This window comes from Onychomys torridus, chromosome 11, assembly GCF_903995425.1.
Source record: "Onychomys torridus chromosome 11, mOncTor1.1, whole genome shotgun sequence".
Classification (NCBI taxonomy): domain Eukaryota; kingdom Metazoa; phylum Chordata; class Mammalia; order Rodentia; family Cricetidae; genus Onychomys; species Onychomys torridus.
The window spans coordinates 17,420,430-17,446,326 of NC_050453.1; the positions used below are offsets into that span (position 1 = coordinate 17,420,430).

Below are 25,897 nucleotides of genomic sequence, written 5' to 3' on the forward strand. Positions count from 1 at the left end.
AGACATTAGTAATTGCTAGGTTTAATGCTTTGGGTTCTTGAAAAGGCCAATGACTTCTTCTTGTAGTGCAGGGGACCAGGGTAAGCCTCAAGGTAATGGTCAGAAATGCTTGGAACGAAGATTCCAGAAGTGACCAGGCATGGCTCACGCCTTTAATCCCAGCACTTGGGAGGCAGAAGCAAGTGGACCTCTGAGTTCAAAGCCAGCCTGGTCTACAAGGTTCCAAGACAGCCAGGGCTACACAGAGAAAACATGTCTTGAAAAACAAACAAACAAACAAACAAACAAATGATTCCAGAAGTGGTTTAGAACGTTCCTAGTGTTCAGGGTTAAAGTGATAGAGACTGGGACAATGACAGTGACTATTACCTGGGAATGGACGATGAAACGTGGGAGCGCAGCCTGACGGTGAACACGATTGAGGAGGGGGCTGGCAACTGGGGGTCAGGGTGCCAAGATGACAGGGGCAAACGGGATGGGCCATCTGTGGGGATGTAGTCACCAGGAATGAGGGCAGGAAAAGGCTGGAGGAAGACAGCAAAAGCAGCAGAGTGGGAAGCAGCAGGTAGCATCTGGTGAAACCGGACAGCTCAGGTTCAGTTGGCTAGAGGCTCTGCAGTGGAAAGGTCAGAAGCAGATATGGAGAACACAAAGGTTTCGAGGGCTTCTCAAGGGCCAGGGTGTGGCTGAGAGATGCTTCTTAAAACACGCCAGGTGTCACCTACTGAAGCATTTTTGCCTGCCACACTGAAGGGATAGTAAGGATGGACAGCTGGCCGATGAGGCTAGGATGGCTCATCGATGGAGGTGGCCCTTGGATAAAACAGCCCAGCCTTAGCCTATGGACTAGGGGCTTCTAGACAGTTCTTTCTAAAGTGCTCAGGTTCAAGTTTTATTTTGTGGTTACTTTTTGAGTAATTTGTATAGGTTGACTCAAACCCATCAGAAACTTGCCTGCCTCCACCTCTACTGAATTTTGTAGGGGAACCAATGACTAAGTCCTCCAATGGTTCACCTATCTAGGCTGCTGGACAGTCACTTCAACCAGGAAATCTGTGTGATTTTAGGCTAATAACCTCTCAACTGTGTTTGTGACACACAAGATGTTGTGATAAATGAAAGGTATTTAACTGACCTAAGCACATCCCCAAACTCATCAGAGGTAGAACAAAAGGATTTTGCTTTTTCTTTTGTCTTCAATCTAAGGTAGTAATTTGTCTTTTAAAAATATTTGTGGGGGCAATGCTAGGGTATTCCTGTAGTATCTGTTCACTGATGCTGGCAAAAGAGGAAGGTATGTTTCTTATACTTGCTTTGGCCAAGTCTTGCAGCCTCTGTTCACTCAGGCCATATTCCAGTTTTGGCACTGGAAAGTTCCAGCTCATATTTGAGGGGATAAGAACAGGCCACCTACGCTGAGCCCCCACCCCCAGGTGGACCAAACTACCTTCAATTTTTTTTAAATGAGTGTTTTGCCTGCATGTATGTCTGTGCACCATGTGAAGTCAAAGAGGCAGAAGAGGGCTTCAGATCCCCAGGACTAGTTACAGGAACCCAGGTTCTCTGGAGGATCAGCCAGTGCTAACTACTGAACCACCCATCCAGCTCCAAACTGCCTTTCTTAATTTGTTATTCACCTCACACGTGTATTTGGAACAGTCAAGCAAACTGCATTCAAGCTGCTTTGAGGAGTTTGGTTCAGCAACCTGGGGAACTGTGCCCAAGTTCTCCAACTCATGTAGGTTCTATGGGTAGCCTGAGATCTGAGCTACGGTCAGAAGTAGATGGAGGCTGTCCCAGCACTAAATCCACTGCCTGCCTGTGAGTTTGGGATATGATAGAAGACAAGGAGACAGCCAATGTCTTCCTCAACCTGGAGTCCCATTTCGAGTGAGTGCTCCCCAGTGTGAGGGGCCAGGGCAAGGCTTTGAAATGGCAGCCCTCAACAGCACGGGAGGGGGGCACTCTCAAGTGGGACTATGAATTCTTCCCAGCCATCAAGGCTCATCTGGTCTCTGGATATACATAGGTCCCTGAGCCAGTGGAGAGGGCTTCTAACGTTTCTTTAGTGTTCCCTTGGTTTGTTCAGGAAGGGAAATTGTTCACATTTGCTGTTTGAGTCAAGGTGTGTTGAGAGGAACTAGGCAGGTTTGAGAATGCTTAGCAGTTCTCTGTTGTGGAGTATTTGTTTAGCTAGGCAAAGATGTGTTACATTTGTGTTAATAAACTAACTTAACCTGGGTTCAGAGAGGCAGTTAGCAACTAGTTGACAGGAAGTAGCAGGGAGGTGTGGAACATGAGTTTTTTAGTTTGGGGCGGTGTGGAAGGAGAGAGGCTTCGGGGACCCCAGCAAAGACAGAAAGTTAGCCAGTTGCTACTTTCTGAGCTGGCAGGTTTTCACCATAGACTTTGAATCTGGAATTTTATTAGAACTATAGAGATTTAGGTAAAGCTGTCACTAGGGGAACAGAATTCCCCCCAGTCTACAGCCTGAGCAGCAGGGCAGCTCATGACAAAGGTAAAACAGAAGTTCTGTTTTTTATCAGAAGAAAATAAGTAGCTGTTTGCTACTAATTGACCTTTTAGAAAGTATAGGAAGTCATTAATCTTCCTTAGCACAGACTTCCAGAAAGTTAGAGCAAGGCCAATACACAGGTAAATTTAGGGGCAATTAAAAGAAAAAAAAAAAAAAAGACGACTGTTCCCTGGTGTTATTGGCATTCTTTTTGGAGGGAGTACCTTTAAGTTGTTTTAGCAGATCTGAGTCTATTAGGAAATTATGGGATGAGCCCCATTGAGTATCCCTGAGGTGAGAAGAGCCTAGTTAGAGTAGATTACTCTTTTCTGGCAGAGTGGACAAATCTTGGTAGACCATAAAAACTACTATTCACTTACTTGATAAGACTTAATTTGAGGCGAAGAGTTTAAACCAGGGGAGGAAAACATTGAACAAGGTACAAAAAGGCCAATGGAGGTGAAGGCCAAGGTTCAGGTTGGAGTACCAAGCAGAAGAGGCTAATGGAAACTAAGGAGCACAAGCATACAGGCTCCTCCTTCATTGCTGAAGGGGGTTGGGAAAGCCTTCCAGTCGGTCCACTCTGCCTCCATTCTCCAGAAATCTGTGCTGCTACTTGCTGCCTGTGCACAAGAGTAATTACATTTGAGTGAGGGAAGCTGTGACTATAAGAAAGACATGTCACAGAAGGGGCTGGCCACGTTCCTGCAGAGAAGATGGGACTCTTGGATTGTACAAACAACCCCTTCCCAGCACAAGTACAGAAGAACAGCATTGTCTCTTAGAGGTCAGAAAGAACTATAAAACATTTCTTATAAAAGTAGTTTTTAATAAATTGATGTATTTCAATGTTGTAACATGATAACCCAATAATGCTATATCAAGGTAGCAAAAGTGAAGGTTCCTGGTGTTTTATAAACACTGTGAATGACAGTACACTTGCATTCAACTTCACAAGACTTTCTCTTCAGGTCCATGAAGATTCATTGACAGCTGTCCACCTGTTGACAGTGGAGATGTGTGTGTATAGACCGAGCAGACAATGAAAGTCTAACAATGAGCTACACTCTCAAACCAGACTGATAAGAATGGGACATAATGGCAGCATGGCCAACTGCTGACAAAACTAACTTTGAAAATTAGTCATTTAAAGCAAACATAGCATACACCAAAGCTACAGAAAATATCTAATGGAGCAATAAAACAACACATGGTAAGAGCCCTGAAGCAGTGAACGTGTTTCTACCCGTCTTGTGATAGAAGCAGCCATGGAAACAGAGTTCTGCAGCTGTCCGTGGTGCCTAATCTCCACACACACACACACACACACACACACACACACACACACACACATAACACACCACAAGGCTATCAATGGACTAAACCTGGAATCCCCTGCTCTGTAAGATGCTGGTGATGGGTAAGTACGCTATTGCTGTGAGTCAGAGCAATAGTTGGCTGGAGTTCAGGCCTGGAGGTGCTCTAGAACAATCACCACCTTCTGCAGCCCCATGTAACACTTCTCAAGCTGATGCCCTCACTCAAATTTACAAATGAGTCCCAGAAGGCAGCTGTCTGATCTCTCCCGCTACTGCTCTTCCACCTACCAGTAGAAATGGTTCACTTGGTCACAACTACAGAAGCTGTATTTGACTCCATGGATCACATGGAAATTCATGACCAGAGTTTTGACTTGGGATATTTTCTTATAAGTTCTGGTTGAGAACAAGGCTGCTTTCTTCCAAGGGCAAGAAAAGCCAAATTAATTTAACCCACTCTTAACTTGCACAGTCCTCACTGAGATTTTCTTTCTCTTTCAACCTCAGATACACTAGACTGCAAGGAATCTCATGTCCAGAATTTTCAGGTAACCGGAGCAGGCACTGTTTATTTCCCAGAAGACCTTTATACCCCTTCAAACTTCAAATGCTACAGACAGACGTGAGGACAGAAAGTTACTTGTGTGTTGAACTGCTGAAATATGGGTGAGCACTGAGGAGCTGTTCCTGGCTTTTTACCCAGAATGTCTGAGGGGCCATTCCTTTGGGTCAACAGCAGATTCAAAACATTTATAACTCAATGGGCTAGAAAACACCATGATCCACATTATTAATAAATAAAAACCCCAAGTCAACTGGACCAAGCATTTCCTACTAACCTGGGCTTGAGGGCTAGGGCTCTTCTTTTAGTGAACAACCTCCTGGAGAGCATTAGTGTTTTATCCTAAGTCTCATTTTCAGACCTGAACCAAGTCAACTCTTCATAAAGACCGCATAGTCTGTCCTGCTGCATGGTTCCTGAAATACGTGCTCTGCCCCACATGGAGCAGAGTAACTTGCAACAGCTTTCTTCTCTGGAAACACAACAGTCAAACAGCACAAAGTGGCTTCCTTTTCCAGAGTTTATAACCCAAGGTTTACTTTCCCTAAAGACGGTGTGCTTACGTTAAGTGTCAATCAAAATCAGCTCATGGAAAAGTTAAAGATGTAATTTACTCAAAGATACGTATCCTCACATAGAGAAATGTTGATATTCAAATAATGAAGTATCGGAAGCTGCAGTCAGTGCCTTGGATGTTTCTATGCTGCATCCACTACTTTACATAGGACACTCACTCTTAAGGCAGAACATCGATTGTGACATGTGATGATTGGTTCTTACATCCAAGGGTCAACGAGGGCAGACTCTAGCAGACAAGTCCCTTACCAAAGAAGACTTAGCTGTAGCGACAACTTCATTCCTAAGATTATGTTATGTATGAGACACACATTTGAGAGAACATAAAAGATGAATTTAAGACACATAAATATATGATTTTTCAACAAGAGAGCAATGAAAATAGAATTTCTATTAGGAAGCGAAATTATTCTCATCATGAACTAATAAATTCCCACAAGCCATTTCTGATATGGTGTACACAAAGTATTAAATATTAAAGAATTACCTTTGGGGTGTGTGTTTCTTTAGACTCTAGTTTTCAATGTCTAGTATAAAAGGTAGCCTGACTAGTTAAAAAGCAGTTCAATGTCAGTTTGTACTGCTGCTCAGGAAGCTAGGTTAGGATACTCCCACCCGACCAAAACATCCTGTGCAGGGAGTTTAGTATGTATTAAAATAAAAATGAAGCCCCTCCCCCAACACATGTGCAAAAACACTTGTCAGTTAATAAGAGTGTCTTCCATGAAAACATCTTCATTATAGAACCGAGGCATCAAGCCAGCAGATACAAGAATACCACCCTGCTGAGGTGGGCATATTTGGGATGAAAACCAGCTGCTTCACGGGCACCTTGGGAAATGTGCTACTCAGAATAGGAAAGGGGGTAGAGAGGAACTGACCCAGGGCCCCAAACCCTTGGGCTGTGTGTGTGCTCCTTCATGTCAGGCCAGTTTGGATTCCTGTATCTGGGTGCCAAAAATGGTAACAAAACAAATACAAATCTAACACACAACTCTTAAGCAGGTGATGGGAACTAACACCATGTAGGTACTTCTTCATGTGCCTACTTTTTATGCTGTAGCTCTGGCAATTTTCAGGATGTGTACAAAGATGACCTGCCTAATTTTTGAAGATGAAGATTTTCTTCTTTCGTGGTGGCAGAAGTCCATGCAAGATTTGTAAACAGTGATACAAAATACTGTAAACGTAATTTAACAGAGCTTGTAGAAAACAGAGGAAGTGAATCCAAATTTACAAGTGGATTAAAAAAAAAAAAGAAAAGAGGGCAGCTTCATATAAAGTTTTCCCTCTACGCCAAGTGATTTTTCTTCTTCTTTTTTTTTGTTTTTGTTTTTGATTACAAATATAATCCTGAGCTGAAAAACTGGGATTTGGGGGAGAGCCATCTTTGCATACAAAATATCCAAAGGACATTTACTCTGTTTTCTTTTCTCTAGTGATATTCAACTGCCAGAGAGAGTTCTGAAGGTGTGACTTTGGAGGTGCTCATAGTTTAGTGTGACGCCCAGTTCTGGCACCAGCTGCAGCACTTGCCATGGCAGCAGAAGCGGCTGCATCCTCTGCTTCTTCCAGTTCATCCTGGAGCTCCTGGCTGACACTGGACTGCAGTGCAGCAGGAGTGAGCCACTCCTTCGGGAGACAACTCTGTAGAAAGGGGATACAGGAGCTGAAGTAGGCCAGTCGGTTGATCCAGCGAGGAATCTCTTTCCCACAAAGTATCTAAGGAAGAGAGAACTCTGGGTTAGGGAGCAGAGATTAATGCTGACTATCCTGCACAGGGGTGGGTGGCTGCAGAGAAAACACACTGCAGATCAGCTTGTGGAGCTGCTCTCCAGGCTGCTGACAAGCAGCATCCTAACTCAGGAGCCGGCACCCTTCTCGAACCCCCTTCCCTTTCTTTCGGCTGTGTATTCTTTGACAATTGTGACGTCAAGCTTTCAGTTTGGTTTCTGTCTTGGATCCTTGAGCTACTTTGCAACATGTAAAATTACTTTGAACAGTATACAGAAAAAAAAGGCTTGTTAGTACTAGATGCTATTAGACCAAGAGAAGCCTCAGGCTCTTAGAAGAGCCAGTCTTGGGTATTCCTGCCAAATCTTTTTCCAAGTTCTTTTCTACTCTCTTCCAGTTTCTACGATTCCACTTTTCCCTGGGTTGCATTCTATGCTTTTGCTTTCAACCCTGACCCATCTGTTTCAAGGACACTCAGATGGTCCAGAAAGAAGCATCCCCAAATGAAGGCTAGCTCCACGATAACCTGGCAGAGGGACTATAGTCAGCACGAGGCACGGAGGCCTGGGTAGGCTTCAGCCTGGGGACTTTAGGGGTTAGAAGTGGGTGTCAGCTGATAACCTGCTGAATTTTCTCTGCCCACTTCTCATTCTTATAATCCTTAGGACTGGGAGTCTTCTCCCTCCTATTTCAGATGTGAGAAGCAGCTCAAACCAATGCTGACTTCAACCTGTATCATCTTGGCTCTCACAAAAAACTGGGCTCAAATGAATTCACGTTTCACTGCCACTTTGAAGGTTTGCCTCTAGTCATGTTAAAGACTATGATCACATGATCTGAAACCAGTATCTTAAAATATCTGCAAATATTAGGTTAATAACTTTGGAAGAAGGTTTCGAAGTTTCTTATACCAAAGAGGTAGTTACCATTTAGAAAGCTAGCAACTGCAACACTTTCCTGTCAGGATTCAGCAGCACTCCCTAACCCCTTTTCTATCTTAGCTAAAAGGAAAATGAGGTGGCTTCACTTACGAACAGGTGTGTTCTGACCATTTTTGATTACCCAGCATCTATCACAGTGCCTAATAGTGGAGTGAGGCAGATGGGTACTTAGATATGTTTAAAGAATATTTATGTGGGCAAGATGTGGGAGACAGCTGAGCAATGAACTTATTTGATACCGTTCCCATCTGTCTACTCCTAACTGCACTAGAAAACATGCCTTGTATTTGAGTAGACCCAAGAGTTATCTGCATAGAGATTAACTACATAAGAAGTACTTATGAAAACTTAGGTTAACATGATAGCCACTGCTGCCCATTTCACACTCTCCTCAAATTTTCATTCTATTCAGCAATCTGTTCTCCTCCACATACCTTTGTGTTTCAGAGAAGCTGACTTGACCCCAGCTCTTGGGGTTGGGGAGACTGACCAATCTAAAAGTCTGTAATATCCAGCCATGTCTATTTAAGTGCAGCCTATGGCTCTTGGTTACAATGAGAGAGGCAGAGAGCTAAGGTCATGAATGGTTCACAAGTCTAAAACATCCAGTAGCTGTCTCTTTCATAAAAACTTTGCCTATTCTTGGGCTGATGTCGGATTTTTTAAAATTTCCATTTTAAAGAAAGTATTTTATGTATGAGTGTTTTACTTGCATGTACATCTGTATTCCATGTGTGTAGAAGAGGGCTTCAGACTCCTAAAACTAGAGTGTAAATTACCATGTGGGTGCTGGGAATTGAACCTGGGTCCCCAAGAAGAGCAGCTAGTGCTCTTAACTGCTAAATCATCTCTCTAACAACCTTGGGTCTATGTTTTGAAAACTCTTGAGTCAAAGTCCATTAGCAGGTTATTTAGCATTGTAACCATTTTTTTTAGGTGAAGTTGACTGTTAACAGTGAGGTAACTGTAATACTCACAAACGGGCATAGTATTTTTACTATGCCTATCCACTAAACAGTATTTGGTTTACACTGTGTGAAGGGTAACGCTGTCAACTGGACCAATGACCAAACAGATATGCCTCTGGGCAGGTCCGTGAGGGATTCTAGGTTAGATCACTGAGGTAAGGAGACATACCCTAAATGAGGACAGCACTGTTCATGGGCTGGGGTCCCAGACACTGCACAAAAAGGAGGAAGTAAACTCAGCACCAGACTTATCACTCCGTGTTGGGAACATTATTTTAAGGTGTGTTACTTTTGATTATGTTGCATTTGTTTAACACTGTGAAGTTGTGTTACTGTGCCTGTCTAGAAGACCTGATGGTCTAAAAAAGAGCTGAGCGGCCAATATTGAGGCAGGAGAAAGGATAGGTGGGGCTGGCAGGCACAAAGAATAATAGAAGGAGAAATCTGGGAGATGAGAGATCTAGGATAAAGAGGAGGAGGACATCAGGGGCCAGCCACCCAGCTACACAACCAGCTATGGAGTAAGGAGGAAATGTATACAAAAATAGAGAAAGGTAAAAGCCCACAGGCAGAAGACAGATGGGTTAATTTACAGTTAGGAAAAGCTGGCAAGAAACAAGCCAAGCTAAGGTCGGGCATTCATAAGAAATAATAAGACTCCATCTGTGTGATTTATTTGGGAGTTGAGTGGCAGTTCCCCCAAAAGAGTAAAGAGCTGAAGAGTAAAAAACAACTCTGCTTCCTACTGTAGATGAATGGAGCCATGTCTTCTCTGTCACAATGGACTTCCCTTTAACTACATGCCACAATAAACTCTCTTGTTTTATTATTATTGTTTTTTAACTTTTCTTCCCCAACTTTCTCCCTCTCTTTTAAATTTACTTATTCCTATTTTATGAGTATTGGTGTTTTGCCTGTCTATATGTCTGTTTGAGATTGTCAGATCCCCTGGACAGTTGTGAGCTGCCATGTGGGTGCTGGGAATTGAACCTGGGTCCTCTGGAATAACAGCCAGTGCTCTTAACTGCTGAGCCATCTCTCTAGTCCCTCTTGTCTTATGTTGTAAATAAAGGAATAAATTGTGTGTTGTCCATATGTATGTAAGTACACATATGCCATGTGTGTGGTTAGAGGTAATTTTCTGGAGTCAGTTCTCTCCTTCTACTATGAGTCCTGGGCATCAAACTCAAGCTGCCAGACTTTGCAGTAAGTCCCTTTACCCAGTGAGCCATCTTGCTGATCCTTAAAGCTGCCTTTGTCAGAAATTCTGTCACAGAAATAGGACAAGTAATGAATAAAAAAACCAGTACCAGGAGTGGGGCTGCTGCTCTAATAAATGACTAGATGAGCTACTGGAACTGGTTTATGGGAGGAATGCTGAAGATTTTTGGAATTTCAGGCTAGAAGAGCCCTTGAACTCTGTAAGCAAACCTTAATGGGCCATTCCTGTGAGAGCTTGGAAGAATGTTGAGAGAGATATAGATGGTGGAGTCCCAGCTTACGAGGTTTCTGAGGGGACCACAGACTCTTATCAATAACTGGGCTAGAAGCCATCCACACGATATTCTGGCAAAGGATTTGGCTGCATTTTACCCATGTCATGATCAACTTGAGTGAAGTCAAATATAGGAGTAATGGGCTAATTAGTCTGACGGGAGAAATTTCAGGGCAGGACAGCATTTAGGCTATGGTGTAGCCACTGATTTCTGCTGTCATCTAGATCTATAGTCAGAGAGACCAAAAATGAAGCAAAGACATTAAAAATGTGCAGTTTGTGCAGGAAAGAGTGTAAGCAAAGTTGTTGTTGTTGTTTTTTGAGACAGGGTTTCTCTGTATAGCTTTGGAACCTGTCCTGGAACTCACTCTGTAGACTGGGCTGGCCTTGAACTCACAGGGACCCATCTGCCTCTGCCTCCCGAGTGCTGGGATTAAAGGTCTGCGCCACCAGTGCCTGAAGAGCATGAGCAAGTTTAAAGTTGCAATTGAGGCCCTTGTTGAAAAGAGGCTATAATTATTAAAAAGAAACCTATTCAGCACTGGGACAATGGGAAAGGTGCCCTAAGGACAAGACCCTACCATCAAAGGCTCAGACTTGTGAAATTGCAAATTCATCTGACAAGAGGAAGTCTAAACCAAGAATGTAACTGAAAGGGTTCCTTGTTCCTGAGAAGCAATGCCCAGGTAAGTGTCTGCCCAGGTCGGACACACTGAAGCTGCTACACTGTGGTCCAAGGAGGCTACATCCTGAGCTGGCTGCAGAACTTGGTAGTGTCATCCACACAGAACTGGTTTCTGAGGCATAAAAGATATAAACCTGTGTGAATCTTGGAAACCTATGCTATGGTTTCAGAAAGCTGCTGAGGACAGGCAATGTATGGCAGGACTGGAGTTCCTGACAGGTCAGCCTGTGTGAAGCCGTGAAGGGTAAACCCTAGTTCGAAATGGAGACCTCTGTTAGTTGGAGATGCCAGAATCATGTCTGCCAAGGAAAGCTGCATGCACGAAATGGAACTGGCACAAGAGAGTGTATGTGCTGAGGCAACAGAGCTTGGGGAATGGTGCTATCCAAGCCCTTTAGGTCACACATGTGTCCAACAGGAGCTCCAAACGCCAATATGGAGCTATGGGATTTGGTGTTTTCCTTGTTGGTTTTTGGTCTTGCTTTGGTTTGATCATTCTTTGCTATGCCCCATTTCTTCCTTTTAAAATAGAATATTTACTTTGAGCCTCTGTATGCTGGAAGTAGGTAACTTGTTTTTATGTGAGAAGGGCTTACAGTTAAGAGATTATAGTTATACCCCTCCCACCTCGAGACAGCCCTAGCTATCCTGGAACTGGATTCATAGACCAGCCTGGCCTCAAATTCAGAGAGATCCACCTGCCTCTGCCTCCTGAGTGCTGGGATTAAAGGTATGAGCAACCACTGCCTGGCTATAGTTACACTTTCATGTTGTAATGTTGGAACTGCTAAAGACTATAGGGACTTTTGAAACTGGATTGAATATATTTTGCATTATGAAATGCTACAAGCTTCTTGGAATAAGGAGAAGTTATGACTTACAAGTGTTAAGTTTGAGTATCAACTAGACAAGGAGTGAACATATGAGAGTTAATATTGTCAACTTTATAAGACTGAAGATAAGCAAACAAATAAACCTCTGAGCATGTCTGTGAGGTATTATCTAGGTTAGGTTATTGAGGTGGGAAGACCCATCCTAAATGTGAACAGCATGACTCATGAGCAGGAGTCCTGGGCTCGTTTCTCTCTGTTTCCTGACTATGGAGGCAATGTAATCAGCAGCTCCAGGCTCCTGCTGTTGTGCCTTCCCTGCAGTGATGGACTTCCTGTACATCAAAATAAACTCTCATTTTTTCCCCCTCTTTGAGATAGGGTTTCTCTACACGGTCCTGGAACTTACTATGTAGACCAGGCTGGCCTCAAACGCACAGATACCTACTTGCCTCTGCCTCCTGAAACTCTTACTTTTTAAAGTTACTTCTGTCATAGCAGGAAATAATTAATTAATGCTTACAGAAGAATCACCTTGCTTTTAAACACAAATCTAGCAATCCTAGGAAGCTCAGTGATACACTGATGAAAATATGAAGAGGTATGTACAGGAGTATTCATTACAACACTTTGCATGACATCAGAAAGACTAGGCTAACTCAAGCACCAGCAATAAGAAACTAGTTTAATATAATACTGCCATATGAAGACTGTTTGGCTGAGAAGAGAAATGAGCACCTCTATATATCACTACAGAATGAACTCTAGGACAGAGATAGCCCTTATCTGTGATTTTACTGCTGCTAATTTCAGTTACAATCGGTCAACTTTAGTGTAAAAACACTTTTAAGAAAGACCACATCAGCTGGGTGGTGGTGGCACAGGCAGGTGGATCTCAGTGAGTTCAAGGCCAGCCTGGGCTACAACACAAGTTCCATTGACAACCAGGACTGTTACACAGTGCTGTGGGATGCAGAAATATGAAGTAGAAATTCAGCTATGACAAAGCTATACCTGGAAGAAGCCAAGGGTCCTTCCAGAGGATAAAGTCAAAACTTAAGGAGTCTTAGTAATACTGGCTTTTGAATATTAGCCATTTCCTGCTATGAATTTCCCATGTGCTATTGTAGCTTTTCCATTCCTAGAACGGTGTGTTTGATCATTCATTGGGCACAATTTCCCCTATACAGTTCAAGAATTTGGATAACATTCCTCAACTGCTAACAGCAGTCACACAGCCAGACCCCTAACTTCAGGCCTTTCTGTAATCATCATTAGCAACACCCAGCCAGGACCTTCTCTGGAGAAAAGTATCTTATCTGAGATACTTCTGACTTTCTAAGAAAAGACTGCAGATAGATAGCATCCAGACTATCAGTTAGAGAAGGCCAGGCGGATGTGCTAATTAAGCTTAACCTTCTTCTTCCAAGTGCTATCTCTAGTTCTAGATGTCCCTTTAACAATTACTCAGAACTAAAGGGCTTTTACACACCAGGTACATCAAGCTGTGACACAGGTTGCCTAGTGACCTAGCTACACTTCCCCCACCCTGCCAGAGCTAAACTGAGAAAGATATGCCTCCAAAGGAATAAAAGGCAGTTTTATTTTCACTCAGTGACTTGTAGAATCCTAACATTTTACCTAACCACTTCTAAGAATATAGTTTGAGCACATATATCCCCATTTTCAGATCTATTAACTGAATTTAGCCTTTGAATGATTCATTCCCCATTAGCCACTTCCCTTTTGGGTTGTTACTTTAGCTGACAGTTACTGCTCTTTGTGTAGATCTTGTTGTCCCTCCTTCTGACTGAGGAATTCAAGTGTGGTGACCTTGCCTTAGCCAGAGCATGGGTATATAACTGTAAACCTCAGAGACTAGAGAAGATTATACTGAGGAAGAGAAGAACGAGATGGAAGATGAGGAAGAGCTAGATGGGGAAGAAGATAGGAAAGAGTGAGTTGGAAAAGAACTAGATTAAGACAGAACTAGATGAGAGAATTAAGACAGAACTTAGAAAGAACATCAGAAAAGTGTAGATAGAATCAGGCGAGAAAGGACTACGCATGAGAGCAGAAAAGCAGCTGTGGAGAACTGACTCAGAAGAATGAAGTGAAAAAACTGAAGAGTTTCATGTGTATAGATTGATTTGATATAGTCAGAGATGACATTCTTCAGCTGGTTGCAGATTCTTCCATGGACCCTGGGAAAAGACTACTGGGGCTGGACCTCCATAGTCTTTGTTAACACAGAGAAACCCTGCCTGGGGTAAGCAGGGGAGAGAAAGGCTACATCAAGCCTTTAGCATCTGCATTTGTAAAGCAGAGGCAGAGAGCCAGGCAGTTCTCTGTGAGTTCAAAGCTAGCCTGGTCCAGGCTAACCAATCTATGTAGAGAAACTCTGCCTCAAAAAAAAAAAAAAAAAAGACTACATCTGTATAACTTTGTTACAAAATAGTGTGATGTTTTTGTTGTTAAATTTCACTGCAGGTATTTATGTGTAGTAGTTTGAATAAGAAATGTTCCTTAAAGTCTCAGGCATTTGAATACTTAGTCCTGTTGGTGGCACTGTTTGGCAAGGCTCCAGGCTCAGGAGGAAACGCGCCACTGGGGCTTAGCGCTTAAGACTTCACCGACTCCCAGTGTGTTCTTTTACCACTTGCAGTTTATGGTTCAAAGTGGGAGCTCCAGCATCCAGCTCCTGCCGTCATGTCTGCTACTTGCTGCCCGCCTCCCCCCACAATGGACTCTTACCCTCTGGAACCGTAAGCCAAGTAAGCCCTCCCTTCTAGGTTGCCTTGAACATGGTGTTTTATCACATAAATAGAAAAGTAATACATCATATATACAAAAACTATAGTATAAGTTAGGTATGGTGGCACACGCCTTTAATCCCAACATTCAGGAGGCAGCAGAGGCAAGTGAATCTCTATGAGTTCCAGGGATACCCAGAGAAAACCTGTCTGAAAAAGAACAAATACGTTATCTATTAACAAGGGCCAGGAAAATTCAAAATTCAGGTAGGCAATTAAAATATACCAAGCAAAAAGTTTCAGTAGGGTTTGTGAGTTTGAGGCCAGCCTGGTCTACACAGCGAGTTCCAGGACAAGCTCCAAAGCTACACAGAGAAACCCTGTCTCAAAACAAAACAAAAAAAGTTTCAGCAGCTAAGAAGTGCAACCCCCCACCAGTCAGGGTTTCTCTGTGTAGCCTGAGCTGTCCTTGAACTCACAGAGATCCACTCGCCTTTGCCTTCCCAGTACTGGGAATAAAGGCATGCACCACCACTGCCCAGTGCTAACAGTTTTTTAACCTTTATTTTTTTTTAAAGTTAAGAGTTTCAGTGTGTTATGGTTTGAATCTTAGACACTACCCCAAGGTTCATGTACTGAGTGTGGTTGCTAGCTTAGGCACTACTGGAAAGTACATAACTTGGAAGGGGTAGGGTCTAGTGGAAGAAGTGTGGTTGGAGTAGCAGGACTGCCCTTGAAGGGATACTCGGTACCAGCTCCTCTCTTGCTAGGATAAGCTGCTTTGCTCTTCTGTGTAGTTCCCACCAAGGCATACTGTGCACAGGCCCCAACCAATGGCAATCTACTATGAATGGAAATGTCTTTTTTTCATGTATTTGTCACGGTTATAAAATTCGAACATAAGGATACAATCAAGTGAGTGAGAGGCAATTATCTGTAGTCACTCTACCCACTATAAAATAATGAGCAGAATCACCACTTAAAACATTGCTGACTCTAAAATTGCCAACTCTAGGGGCTGGAGAGATGATGGCTCAGAGGTTAAGAGCACTGACTGCTCTTCCAGAGGTCCTGAGTTCAATTCCCAGCAGCCACATGGTAGCTCTGGAAAGATCAGCCATACAGAATACAGAAATACAGTAATTTTATGCACATGAAGAATGAGGGAAAAAATACCAGGGTTGAACATAGCGACAGAGAAAGTACACCAGGAAAGTGTTATCTGCAGAACCTTTAGGACGAAACTGGATTTACCTCTGATAAAGCTGAAGAAAAGTGATTGCAGTTTTTGTGCATCAAATGGTAGGCATTGCCTTTATACTCTTTCCCCAGCTCTTCTACAATTTTTTCTATATCGTCTTCTAGAAAGTCCGTACTCCCTAAAACAACAGCTTCTCTTAAAGAACAAAAAACAAGATAAAGCAGTTTTGATCAAGTTATTTATAATAAGCATTATTAAATGTTTGTTTATTTCCAAGTATATTGCAATAAATAAATCAGAGCTAACATATTCAGACTAAAGGCGAATGAGATATTAAGTAATTTCAATGATTTTAATTTCTATTTTGCTTTATGAAACATTTATTATTAGAGAATCAGATTCAAGCTAAAAGCACTCCTGTTATACACTCATAGCAAAGAGTTGGCCATATTTTCAATAAGGAAAAAACTCTTGGTATTAACCACTCTTGTGTTGCATTGAGACAAGCCATGAAACCTGCCAAATTTTTAAAATATATTACTCAAAACATCAAATAAAAACACTTAAATATATTTCCTGGAAATATAACAGTTATTACTCAATGAAAGGCAGAATTTTAGATATTAGCTAGTTGTAAAAGACAGTTAATTATTAGAAAATCATTTTCTCAGGCACAAATGGAGGCTTAGGGGCATCAGTGCTGAGTTATAAGAGCTATGCACTCAGAAGTAAGGAATAAAAAATCTAACAAAGGTATGGTACAGAGATACCTGCTTGGTTTAGATTTAAACCTCTGCACTGATGTTATCAACAACAGTTTCCAGATTAATCAGTTCAGTTATTTTGAATTTACAAGTGTTTCTTACATTGGGAAAAATGAAGAGATTTTTATAGTAGGTAATAATAAACAAAATTCCACCCTGTCCACTTTCCCTCTGTAATAGGGAGACTAGGCAGGAGATCATTCGGTGAGTTTCCCGAGGCAGAATGTAAGATAAACAAAGACAACTATATTTGAGAAGCAGACAGAAAACAACTTAGAGAGATCCTGAACAAAAAGCAAAGACAAGTTATTTCACACATTATTTGATTTTCCATCCTTACATAACAATTTAATTCAACTTAATTTAAAAATAAAGTGTTAGCCACTAAGCCAAAATTTACAACTATTTTAACTTTTTAGATTTTTAATCTACAGGATAAATTCTTTATACCTAAAAAAAGCTCTGACACCTACAACAGTGTAATAGAAATTCCCCTCCCTACTTACTTAAATTTAAATGTTTCTCCTAGTTCAGAAGCATTTCCTGGGGAAATTTCAAATATTCCAGAAAAAGGATAAGGATGGCCACCATAAGCAAATTCTGAAAAGATAGAAGTCCAAAGTTTTAGTATATATTGCATGAAACGTAATCAGAATGCTGAATCAGCTTTAAAACACCACAAAGATAATGCCATTTGAGTATTTTTCAGCTTATAAAGCGCCCTTTGCAAGGTCCTGTTTGGCTATTACCAGTACAGAATACCTGTCTATAAAAGCTCTGAAATGGTAACAGTCAGAGACATTCCAAAATGCTTGTGACTGCTCTGTATACTGTTCTGCACCTACTCCAACAGAATGACCAGTGCTCAAGTGATCGGTCTTTGGCACCACCACACCATGTAGCCAGCAGCTCAGGTCTTGGCCACTTTTCAAGCTTGCACGTCCCTGGAGAAACTGTCTAATGAGAGTGAGTTTTCATGGTTGTTTCTCAAGATGAGCTGTCTTGTTTGGTGTGCTTTGCCATCGTGCTCCATGCATCTACTCCCTGCCTGGAATACTCTTGATTTACACTGGCTTAGGAGTGAAAACACCACTACACCATGCATGGGGGTATATGCTGTAATCTTAGCACAGGACGCAGGTGGATCATGAGTTTTAGGGTAGACTAACTAGGCTATTCCTAATGAGTTCCAGGCATGGCTGAACTATATATAAAAACAAACCCTGTCTGAAACAAAATATCAAACCTGGAACAGTAAAATGCCAACATTAAATACACAGCCACCCTCATTTTCTTCACAACAAGTCTTGTAGCTAATAGGGCACTATAGTTATGTTCTCCTAACACATGTATTTCCACCTATATGCTCTCATCTACAACAAGAATGCAGATAACTTCAAGTCAGGAAAGAACCAGAACTTCTGGCTCCAATTCTAGCATTTCACTTAGATATTAGGTGGTAAAGTCTTAGTAGTATAAGCAATTTCAAATAAATGCTTAAGTAAGTTAGTCTTATCACTTAAGATTTACTAAATAACTAGGCATGGTAGTACATGCCTATAATCTCAGTGCTAGAGAGGCAGAGGCAGGAGATTCACTCTAAGTTTGAGGACAGCTTGGTCTACATTGTGAGTTCCAGGTCAGCCAGGGCTATGTAGCAAGACTGTCTCAAGATGCTTAAATAAATGAACATATGTGTTAAATATACAGTCTTAAGTTTTGAAACAAAGCACAGGAAAGGACAAGGCAGATGAGGTTTAGTTTTTCTATTTAAATTATATTTGCATGTATGTGTATCTAGGTGTACATGCTACCATGTACTTGTCCAGAGGCCAGAAGACAAAGGATACCCTGGAGCTCGAGTCACAGTTATTAACTCTAGTCTGCTTACATTCACACCAGAGTTGAAGTCTTAAGGAAGTACTCTTAACTACTGAGCTCCAAGATTATCTTTTCATAGATCATAGATTCTGCAGAATTTTTGTTTTGTTTTGTTTTTCGAGACAGGGTTTCTCTGTGTAGCTTTGCACCTTTCCTGGTTCTTGCTCTGTAGACCAGGCTGGCCTTGAACTCACAAAGATCCACCTGCCTCTGCCTCCCGAGTGCTGGGATCAAAGGCGTGCACCACCACCGCCTGCCTGGCAGAAATTTTTAAAAAATGATGTAGATGAGGGTGCTTAACACTTAATTTTGAAATACATTAATTGCCTTTTTATAAAAAATTTTTTATTTTTATTTTTAAGGATTTGTTTAGTTACCCTAAACTGACCTGATAAACTATGCAGCCCAGGCTAGCTTTGAACTCTTAATTCACCAGTCTCTGCTTCCTAATTTCTGAGATTACGAGTGTCCACCTCTATGCCTGTCTTAAATTTTGGTTGTCTATCTGGTCTTGAGGCAGGGTCTCATTTGTAGCCTCAAACCCACAGCCCTCTTATTTTAGCTTCCTAAGCACTGGGATACAGCCATATACCACCATGCCCCGCTTCTCTTTAGGATTCGGTAAATCACTCTATATCACATTTATGAAAATATTGTATATACTGAGATTAGATTTGGTAAGAATCATTGTTTTTTTGTTTTTTGAGATGAGTTTCTCTGTGTAGCCCTGGATGTTCTGGAACTTGCTCTGTAGACCAGGCTGGCCTTGAACTCAAGAGAACCACCTGCCTCTGCTTCCCAAGTGCTGGGACTAAAGGCTTGTGCTGCCATCATCACCTGGCTTCATACTTGGATTTTTTGTTTGTTTGTTTTGTTTTTTGAGACAGGGTTTCTCTGTAGCTTTGGATCCTGCCCTGGAACTCGCTCTGTAGCCCAGGCTGGCCTCAAACTCACAGAGATCTGCCTGCTCCTACCTCCCGAGTGCTGGGATTAAAGGTGTGTGACACCACCACCCAGCTCATACTTGGATTTTTAAAAAATTATTTATTTATATGTTATGTATGAGTGCTCTGCATGTACACCTGCATGCCAGAAGAGGGCATCAGATCCTATTATAGATGGTTGTGAGCCACCATGCTGGGAATTGAACTCAGGACTTCTGGAGCAGCCAGTGCTCTTAACCGCTGAGCCATCTCTTCAGCCCTATATGGATTTTAACCTTCTTAAGTATAAGGGAAGACACAGGTCCTTTTAGTTTTTATTTTTGTACAAGAAACAATTACAATTTCTCTGAGTTTCCATGAACATGTTTTGAATCATCTTTTTGTTTTTAAATTATTTTATGAAGGAGAGTAAAAATTGTGCAGGTAACAGATCACTGGACTAGCCTATAATAAGAATATTTGGGCTCACATTCTAGTTCTGTTAGTTATTAGCAGTATGAATGGTGACAGGTTAGAGCCTTAATTTCTTTTTATTAATAAAAATGCCACATTCTCTTACCTTACAGCATGATCATATGGTTCCAAAGTTCACAGCACTATGGAAACCATAACACACTATTCAAATTTAACCAAAAAGGAGTAACAACTTAGGCAAAAGGCCAGAGGGAACCCATAGCCTATAACCCGTCTACTGCAATACTGTAGTCCCTGACAATCTCAGCTGAAGGTCCACTTGTTTCTTGAGGTTAGCACGTGCACTCCTTTCAAGTGAAAGTAAAGCTGAAACGACAGACCTTTACAGCCACGATCAAATATGCGAAGCTGCAGCTAGAAGCAACCATGACAGACACAGACAGGGCCAGGGACATAGCCTAGCACCCGCTTAGCAAGTCGGAGCCCTTGGGTTCCATTATCAGCACCTCTTCACCCAGACACAAAGACAGCAGAAACATCATACGGAAGAACTTAAGTAAGTGAGTTTTTCCTTCAAATTAATGAACAGGTAGGTAGGTAGTTTACCCTGGGTGAATTAGAGTATTCTAGGAAGTTATAAGGACTGTCTAGCTTTCGCAAATACAGGAATTTCTGCTAAAAGGCAAGCTTCTGATTCATGCTAGATGCTACTAAAGGCAAGACTGCTTAGCATAGACTTTATTGATACCAACAAGCCTGCAAATCCAATGTTCTACTAAAACTCCCTAAGGAAACTGGTATTTCAAATTTGACACCTCCTGCCACTAGCCAAATGATTACTTTATTATGCACTTTTTCAAAGTGTAAAAGTTTCTTAGAAACTCATATATATATATACACATACATATTAGAGAAAAATAATCGTATAACAGCTTCAGAAAGGACGACTTTGGTTTTTGATATGGGTCTCACTTGTAACTCTGGCTGTCCCAGAACTCACTCTGTAAACCAGGCTGGTCTTCAACTCACAGAAATCTGCCTGCCTCTGTCTCCTGAGTACTGGGATAAAAGATATTTGCCACCAAACCTGGCTAAGAAAATATTTAGAAGACACAGTAATTAGAAAAAAAAAAAAAAAGATAATGAAATAAATGTACCCTCTTGTATTCTACCAGACATATTTCTTTCTAAGCACAGTGTAAAAGAAATGTGCGAGTTTTATTCTACTTTCTGCAATAACATATGTAAATCACTTAAAAGAAAAGGGACAAAGAAAAATATCAACATTATAGATCTGCATTTTAACTGGCAGAATCCTCAGAAAGCATACTTAAACAGTGTACACACATACCTCTGCCATACACTTCAATTCCAGAATGAAAAACTCCAATTCCAATGGATGAGGTGTATTCATTCATCCAGTACTAAGGAGAGAAAAAAACAACCTTTGAATATCCATTCATTTATAGTCTAACTCTATAGGACAGGTAGAGTACAAACCCAAATCTTCTTATTTTCCATTACAATGCTCAAACTCCACTGAGAGTAACCTAGTCTACTCTCCCACATCTAACCTGGAAGGCTTTCCTGTGTCTAGACAAATGTGTCAACTTAAGTGCAGCACACTATTTAAGGTTCAGCACATAATAAATGAAATAAAGTGAAGTCTAAATTTGGATCAGGTTGGTAGCAAACACTGACATACAAGTGCCACTAGTAATTAAAATAGCACATACGCCGGGCGGTGGTGGCGCACGCCTGTAATCCCAGCACTCGGGAGGCAGAGGCAGGCGGATCTCTGTGAGTTCGAGGCCAGCCTGGTCTACAAAGCGAGTTCAGGAAAGGCGCAAAGCTACACAGAGAAACCCTGTCTCAAAAAAAAAAAAAAGCACATACAGAGTGAATCGTGGTGACACGCCTTTCGTCCTAGCACTTGGGAGACAGAGACAGGTGGGTCTCTGAGTTCAAGACTAGCCTGGTCTACAGAGTGGGTTCCAGATTAGCCAGAGCTACACAGTGAAACCCTATCCCAAAAAACAAAACAACCAAACAAAAAGCATCATATATAGACATGCATATCTAGTTTCCTAACTATTTTTCTTCTACCCTAAATTTTTTCTTTCATACTCTAGAAGAGTTCTTTGAAAGGGGGAATACTTTATTCTTTGTCAACATTTATGGCTAAAGTCTGAAACTAGGAATAAGCAGCATGAAGCACAGGAACACTGAGAAAGGTAGGAACAACTTTCCTACAATCCGCATGAAGACACACTTCCTAGAGGTGGTCGTTGGTATATGAAATGGGTCTACAGGAACAAATGAGATTTCCTCAGTTTGGACTGGGTAGGGAGGGGAGATGAAGAGACAAATCTAAGAACGTGGAAGGGGAAAGGAGATGTATATCAGTAGTATGTATGAAACTACAGGTAATGGCTATGAAAGAGGCTAAAAGGGTGGGCTCGAGAGGCTTAAACCTAGAAAGAGGTAAATGAGTTAACAGTGCATTAAACCAATACCTAGGCAATAATTCCAAGTGTTATAAACCTATTAGACTTCTGGGTTAGACGACTGATAATCTACCTTTAATTTGTAATTATTATTTTGTGTATGTGGTGCATGTGGTATTGTGGAATATTATTTTAACTATGTAAAGATTGTTACATTTGTTTATGCTGCATTTGTTTAATGATGTAAGGATGTGTGTTTAATTATGTAAAGATATGTTGCATTTGCTTTACCTTGCCTCCCTAAGGCACCTGATTGGTGTAATAAAAAGCAGAACAAACAGCCAATAGCTAGGCAGGAGAGGATAGGCAGGGCAGGCAGGAAGAGAGAATAAAAAGAATGAGAGAAGAACAGGGAGAGAATGAGGAAGAAAGAGAGGGACATGCCTAGGGCCAGAAGCCAGGCAGCTTGCCAGTCAGACCCAAGAAGCAGTGAAAGTAACATATTGAAGGAAGAGGTAAAAGGCCCAGAGGCAAACAGGTAGATAATAAAGAGAAACAGGTTAATTTAAATTAAAGTTAAAAGAGGTAGCAAGAGGGCGGTGGTGGCGCACACCTTCAATCCCAGCACTCGGGAGGCAGAGCCAGGCGGATCTCTGTGAGTTGGAGGCCAGCCTGGGCTACAAAGCGAGTTCCAGGACAGGCACCAAAACTACTCAGAGAAACCCAGTCTCGAAAATTAAAAAAAAAAAAAAAAAAAAAAGCTAGGAAGAAATGAGCCTAGCTTCCGCTAGTGTGGCCGGTCATCTCGGCACGTCCTCACATCATGATCTTAACGTCTCTCAAATGCAGTATCTCTCCTCTCTCTCATTAATTGGATTCTTGGAGCTCAGCCTGGTGCCTGGCCGTGGATCTCTGTATGTACCTCCATCTGTCATTGGACAAAGGCTCTATGATGACAGCTAGGTTATCTGCATGAACTGTGGACTGGTGGCTGTGGAGCCCCCATGGGACTGGACTAGGCCCTCTGGATACGGAAGACGGTTTGGCTCGAACTGTCTGGGGGGCACCCAGGCAAGGGGATCGGGATCTGTCCCTCGTCTATGGGCAGGCTTCTGGAATCCGGTGCCTGTGGCGTGACACCTTACACAGCCTTGGTACAGCGGGAAGGGGCTTGGACCTGCCTAGGCTCAGTGTGCTGGGCTCTGCTGACTCCCCATGGGAGACCTCGATTTGGGGGATGTGGAAATGCAGGGTGGCTTGGAAAAGAGGGCTGGGGGGGGGAGGAGGGAGGAGGGGGGATCTGTGGATAGTATGTGGAGTGAGTAGAAAATTTCTTAATAAAGAAAAATGAAAAAAAAAAAGACAAAAATAAATTAAAAAAAAAAGAAAAGAAATGAGCCTAGCATTCATTCATGACTTTTAAGTCTCTGTATCATGATTTGGGAGATGGCTGATGGCCCAAAAGAAAAAGCCTGGTACAATGTGGTATATACCTGTTCATGTGTGTGTACATACGTGCATGCCAAGGTCAGACATCAAGTCTTTCTCAATTGCTTCTGTATTGTATTGTATTTTAACACAGGGATCTCCCACTCAACCTAGAGTTTACTGATTGGCTAGAATGGTTTGTCAGCAAGCTCTGGAGATCTGCTTGTCTCCATCTTCTTGGCACTACAATCACAGACAGACAAGATTCCTGGGTTGTTCCTTGGGTGCTGGGGATTCCAATTCAGGTCCTCATGTTGTGCAACAAACACTTTATCACCTGAGCCACCACGCTGGCTAGTTTTATGTCAACTTGACACAAGTTAGAGTCACTGCAGAGGATGGAGCGTCAATTAAGAAAATGCCTCAATAAGATCAGGCTATAGGCAAGCCTAAGTGCATTTTCTTAAATAGTGATTGATGTGGGAGTGTCCAGGCAATTGGGGGTGGTGCCATCCCTGGGCTGGTGGTCCTGGGTTTTTTAAGTAAGCAGGCTGAACAAGCTATGATGAACAAACTAGTAAGCAGCATCTACTCCCCTTCTCCCCCCACGCGCCTTTGCATCGGCTCCTGCCTCCAGGTTCCTGCCCTGTTTGAGTTCCTGCCCTGACTTCCTTCATTGATAAACTTCAATGTGGAAGCATAAGCCAAATAAATCCTTTTGTCTCCAACTTGCTTTTGGTCATGGTGTTTTTAATCACAGCAACAGAAACCCCATCAGGACAAATATTGATGGATAGTGGGGCACTGCTGACCATGTTGTGTTAGGGAGGATTGTGGAAGGACTTTGGAACTTTGGTCTAGAAGAGCCATCAACTGCTGAGAGCTCAGTGAGCTGTTCTGTAGCAGCTTTGAAGATAAGAGTGTTGAGAGCAGTGCAGATAATGGAGGCCTGGCTTGTGAGGTTTCAGACAGAAGTAAATATCTACCAGGCCATTAGTGTGAAGAATCTATGGTGTTCAGTCAGCTGGAACTGATGAACCAGCTGTGATGAACAAGAGAACAGAACTACTAAAGTCAAATCTCAGTAAAACCTGGGACAACTGATGCTCATTAGCTAGAGCTGAAAGAAAGGAAAGAAGAAATGAAATTCTTCAAGAAGATCAGGCCTGTAGGCAGGCATGTAGAGCATTTTCTTAATTAGTAATTGAAATCAATCCTAAAAATGACTTTAAGAAGATGATAGAGGCCCTTAAAGAGGAAATAAAAAACTCCCTTAAAGAGGAAATAAAAAAATCCCCTTAAAGAAATGGAAGAAAAAAAACAAACAAAAAAATTGGAAAAAAAGAAAGCCAAGAAAAAGTAATTAAACAGATGAAGGAAACAGTCCAAAGTTTGAAAACTAAAATTGAGACAATAAAGAAAACACAATCTGAGGGAATGCTGGAAATAGAAATTCTGACTAAATGAACAGGAACTACAGAAACAAGCATAACCAACGAATGCAAGAGATGGAACAGAGGATCTCTGACACTGAAGACACAATAGAGAAAATAGATTCATCAGAGAAAGAAAACATTTAAAGCCAAAAAAAGTCATAACACAAAATGTCCAAGAAATTTGGAACACCATGAAAAGACCAAACTAAGAATAATAGGGATACAAGAAGGAGAAGAATACCAACTCAAAGGTACAGAAAATATATTCAACAAAATCATAGACGAAAACTTTGCTAACCTAAAGAAAGAAATACCTATAAAAATACAAGAAGCTTGCAGAACACGGAATAGACTGGATAAAAAAAAAAAAAGTCCCCTTGCCACATAATAATCAAAACACTAAACACACAGAACAAAAAAAATATTAAGAGCCGCAAAGGAAAAAGATCAAGAAACATATTAAAGGCAGGTCCTTCAGAATAACACCAGACTTCTCAATAGAGACTATGAAAGCTAGAAGGTCCTGGACAAATGTTATGCAGACACTAAGAGACCACAGATGCCAACCCAGACTATTATACCCAGCAAAACTCTCAATCACCATAGACGGAGTAAACAAAACATTCTGTGATAAAACCAGATTTAAACAATACCCATCCACAAATCCAGCCCTACAGAAAGCACTAGAAGGAAAAATCAACCTAAGGAAGTTAAACACACCCATGGAAATTCAGGCAATAGATAATCCCATACCAACAAATACCAAAGAAGGGAAACACAACTCTCTCTCTCTCTCTCTCTCTCTCTCTCTCTCTCTCTCTCTCTCACACACACACACACACACACACACACACACACACACACACACACACTAACAGGAATTAACAATCACTGGTCATTAATATCCATCAATATCAATGGTCTCAACTCAGCTATAAAAAGACACAGGCTAAAAGAATGGATAGGAAAACAGGATGCATCCTTCTGCTGCATACTAGAAACAC

At 41.7% G+C, this 25,897-nt stretch overlaps 1 protein-coding gene across 2 annotated transcripts in view; it reads right to left on the bottom strand.

Annotated features, from left to right (window-relative positions):
• Positions 1-3,323: 3,323 nt before the first annotated feature.
• Positions 3,324-25,897, bottom strand: part of Desi2 (desumoylating isopeptidase 2) — a 57,953-nt gene continuing 35,379 nt past the window's right edge. For both annotated transcript variants that reach the window (XM_036202333.1, XM_036202334.1), the window contains exons 2-5: positions 20,934-21,006; positions 16,850-16,943; positions 15,633-15,774; positions 3,324-6,694 (exon numbers count right to left, since the gene is read on the bottom strand). In XM_036202333.1, the coding sequence (XP_036058226.1) occupies positions 6,461-6,694; positions 15,633-15,774; positions 16,850-16,943; positions 20,934-21,006 (543 nt within the window). In that variant the 3' untranslated portion in view covers positions 3,324-6,460. The remainder of the gene's footprint in view (positions 6,695-15,632; positions 15,775-16,849; positions 16,944-20,933; positions 21,007-25,897) is intronic.